The sequence below is a fragment of the Medicago truncatula genome, chromosome 2 (genome assembly GCF_003473485.1).
Source record: "Medicago truncatula cultivar Jemalong A17 chromosome 2, MtrunA17r5.0-ANR, whole genome shotgun sequence".
Lineage (NCBI taxonomy): Eukaryota > Viridiplantae > Streptophyta > Magnoliopsida > Fabales > Fabaceae > Medicago > Medicago truncatula.
In genome coordinates, this window is record NC_053043.1 from 12030296 (window position 1) to 12034644 (window position 4349).

At 31.2% G+C, this 4349-nt stretch overlaps 1 protein-coding gene across 1 annotated transcript; it reads left to right on the forward strand.

Moving 5' to 3' along the window:
• The first annotated feature begins 333 nt into the window (after positions 1-333).
• On the forward strand, positions 334-2159 carry LOC25486319 (berberine bridge enzyme-like 8). The gene has a single exon (XM_024777476.2). It carries the CDS (start codon positions 364-366, stop codon positions 1978-1980), a length of 1617 nt encoding a protein of 538 aa, XP_024633244.2. The 5' UTR covers positions 334-363; the 3' UTR covers positions 1981-2159.
• Positions 2160-4349: the final 2190 nt, after the last annotated feature.

Here is a 4349-nt window from a genome sequence, read left to right on the forward strand (position 1 = left end):
ATGTCCGAAGTTTGAACCTTAACCCCTGCATATAATATGTAATATCGTTACCAATTGAGCTAAACTCACGGGGATTCTCAAAAATCATTATTATGTTCGCATATTAATTAGCACACATTGTAATAATAATATTCACACATTGACAAATCATATTTTTGTAAAGTCAAAGAATGACCGAGTTACGTAATCTATTATTTTTCTAAATATTAATTGGTCAAATTATTCAGGTCACCTAAACCATTATCTCCTTTATACTTTAACAATTTAATATTTCTTGAGATCCCTTATAAATTCCACTACATAGCATTCCCAATAGACTCGTTAAATATACATCCTCTTTTCTTTGTTAAAACCTACAATATTATGAAATTCCTTTCGTTAATATTATCTCCCATTTTAGGGTTACTTTTCCTCTCATGCTTAGCTTCAGCAACAAATTCACATCAAAACACATTTATCCATTGCCTAGTGAACCATTCACAACCATCACACCCAATAACTTCATCAATCTTCACACCAAACAATTCATCATTCTCTTCAGTCTTAAATGACTACGTAAGAAACCTTCGTTTCAACACATCAACAACAAGAAAACCCTACCTTATAATAACAGCATTACATGTTTCCCACATACAAGCATCAATCATTTGTGCTAAACAACACAACTTGCAAATGAAAATTAGAAGTGGTGGACATGACTATGAGGGTGTTTCCTATGTAGCTGAAGTTCCATTTTTTATCTTAGATATGTTCAATCTAAGATCAATTCAAGTTGATGTAGAAAATGAAACAGCTTGGGTTCAAACTGGGGCGCAACTCGGTGAACTTTACTATAGAATTAATGAAAAAAGTAAAGTTCATGGTTTTCCGGCCGGCGTTTGTCCTACCGTTGGTGTTGGAGGACATTTAAGTGGTGGTGGATATGGTAACATGATGAGAAAATATGGTCTTTCAGTTGATAATATTATCGATGCACAAATAATCGATGTTAATGGTAGATTGCTTGATAGAAAATCAATGGGAGAAGATCTTTTTTGGGCTATTAAAGGTGGTGGTGGAGCTAGCTTTGGTGTTGTTCTTTCTTACAAAATCAAGTTAGTTAATGTTCCTAAGATAGTAACTGTTTTTCAAATTAGGAAAACTTTGGATCAAAATGCAAGTGACATAGTTTATAATTGGCAACATGTAGCACCAACTATTGATAATGACCTATTCATTAGGCTTATTATTGATGTTGTAAATGTTACACAAAATGGTACAAAAAATGGTGCAAAGACTATTAGGGCTACTTTTATATCTTTATTCCTTGGTGATTCAAAAACTCTTGTTTCACTAATGAATGAAAAATTTCCTCAATTAGGTTTGAAGGAAAGTGATTGCATTGAAACAAGTTGGCTTCAATCGGTTTTGTTTTGGACTAATATCGATATTACAACACCGGTCGAGATTTTGCTTAATAGAAAACCACAATCATTAGTGAATTATTTGAAAAGAAAATCGGATTATGTAAAGAAACCGATTTCGAGGAAGGGTTTGGAAGGGATTTGGAAAAAGATGATTAAGTTGGAAGATGCAATATTATATTTTAATCCATATGGTGGAAAAATGGCTGAGATTTCATCAACAGATACACCTTTCCCTCATAGAGCTGGAAATTTATGGAAGGTTCAATATCAAGCAAATTGGAACAAAGCAGGTAAAGATGTTGCTGATCATTACATAGGTTTGACTAGAAAACTTCACAGATATATGACTCCTTTTGTGTCCAAGAATCCAAGAGAGGCTTTTTTTAATTATAAGGATCTTGATTTGGGAATTAATCATAATGGTAAGAATAGTTATGCTGAAGGAAGAGTTTATGGAGTTGAGTATTTTAAGGATAATTTTGATAGATTGGTGGAAATTAAGACAAAAGTTGATCCTGACAATTTCTTTAGGAATGAACAAAGCATCCCTACTCTTCCTCATAGGAAGAATTAGAAAGATGAAGACTTGTTAATTTCTAGTTAATATTGTTTGTTATTTGTTAGTTAGTAGTATATAAGTTGGATTGTGGAAATAAAACTGGGTGTTGAATACTAGTTAATTAGTTGTTACTACAATGTAATGTAAGTTTGTTTGGTTTGATAATGAATAAACTAAAATTTACTTATTGTTTAGGTCCAAGATTTAAACTCTAAATTATTTTTCACTCTAGACTAGATATGTTTTACTATGAAAGCTTGGCTGGAAATATAATTATTGGTTGTACATTAAAAGTCAAATAATTGGTTTTTCAATTATCTTGATTGACTAAATCCCATCAGAAGAATATTAGAAGTCAATTTATGGAACCAATAAATGGAGGCAAACCCTATTTATCTTTTAACAATGTACATATTAAGAGATTATCTTAAAAAAAATACATATAATTAAGAGATTAACAATACATACTATCACTAAAACACATGATTTGCTTCACCTTGAATTGCTGTTAATCTGGCGTGCAGTCATGCAGTCTGAGCGTCTCTCGTTACTATCACTAAAACACCATACTGCAGAAGTAATCCCATCAATCTCAAAAACCGGCATCGGCATTATTACATTTCACCCAACCAACCACCCAATGGCTTCTTCGAACACACAGACAGTGGGACAATCACTATTTCAATGGGGCTATATCTGCTGCATCATATTCAATTCTGATAACTATTATTGCCATGCATTCAAGGCTTGATTCCACATTATTTTTTGATAAGTTCAATATTAATGTAAGTTCCTTTTATTTGATTATTATTGAAATAAAATTTGCTTGTTGCTCAAAAATGGCTGAATTGAGTTTAAAAATGTGCTTTATCATATAAGTCCTGACTACTAACATTAAATACTAACAACTAAAATTTTCTTATAAATAATATTGTTACTTAAATCTATTACATATATAGGTTGTATTTTCTCTAAATTATTTTTCAAACTACACTAAAAATATGTTTTCAGGATCTTTGCTAAAAACATTTTTTTTATTAAGCAAGAATACAGGTCTTTACCTCAAGCTTTATGTTGTTCTTAAATGAAGTTAAATGATTTGATAAAGAACTATATGCGTTGGTAATAACATTTTAGGAAAGACTTTTTAAAAGGCTTTCATGTTCTTGATACACACAAAGATTTTAAGATGGTTAACACAATTCAAAATTTAGTTATTGTGTTTCCACCACCTTAAATTGATACGAGAGCTCCGGTCTCTTGATTATACATCTAACTTTGTTCGAGTAAAGATCTTCAATGTTGAAAATCTAACATTAAAGGTTTTAGGTCAAATGCATCTAAAAGTCCTTTAAGTTTTTCATTTTTTCCAAAGTGGTCATTTAAGTTTCAAATGTCTCAAACAAGTCCTTTTAGTTTTTGAATCGTTTCAAACAAGTCCTATTGTAGATAGCATAGTTGGTAATTGTTTCCTTGAACTCATCTTTGGTACCAAATCTGACTCCTAACACCCACTTAATATTAGTCATCTTTTTAGGCATGACAAATGGTGGATAATGCTCTTTGTTGCTATCATCTGAATCATCACCATCATCCTGATCTAAAAGGACTTGTTTGAAACGATTTAAAAACTAAAAGGACTTGTTTTGGACTTTTGAAACTTAAAGGACCACTTTGAAACTTTTGAAACTTAAAGGACGACTTTGGGAAAAACGAATAGATGCATTTGAAAGGGTTAGTTTAACTTCTTAAAAAAAAATATAAGTACCTATTGTTTTTTTCACTTTCATAAAAGAAAAAGTTTGTACTGCAATGTTAATGTGTCTTTTTTATCCAAGACACTTAGGCTTTATTTACGAATTTGGATGGGAAGGGAGGGTTTATTTTTCTTCATAATACAAAACTCTTCTCATTTGGGGAACTAAAAATTGCATTGGATGAAAGTTTTTGGGGATTTTAAAGGGTTTAAAAATAAATGTGGAGAAGTGGGGTGTCCGGGGTTCGAACCTCGTCCCCTGCATAAATTGTGTAATTTCTCTACCAACTTAGCTAAGCTCACGGGGACGAATTCTTCAAATTTAATCTATGTTGTTATAATATTCTTAAAAATAAAAATATATTTAACCATAAGTATTAATTTATCATTATCTAAAAAATATTCTTTAAAAAAATGTGAATTATGTGAATTTCTCATATATTTCCAACCCTCCAAAGTCCTCCCTTCCCCTCCCCTCCCCTCCAAACTTCCAAACAAAGCCTTAGTTGTAAAAATTAGGGGTTTATTTAGAAATAAAAAAAAATGTATCTAGAATTTGATTAGAAGAAAATAATCAGGGACGCACTTTTAGTTAATGAGTGCTTATATTATTATTTATTTTTTTGGT

Coding starts and splice junctions, on each gene's coding strand:
- LOC25486319 (XM_024777476.2), top strand. CDS start 364: ATGAAATTCCTTTCGTTAATATTATCTCCCATTTTAGGGTTACTTTTC.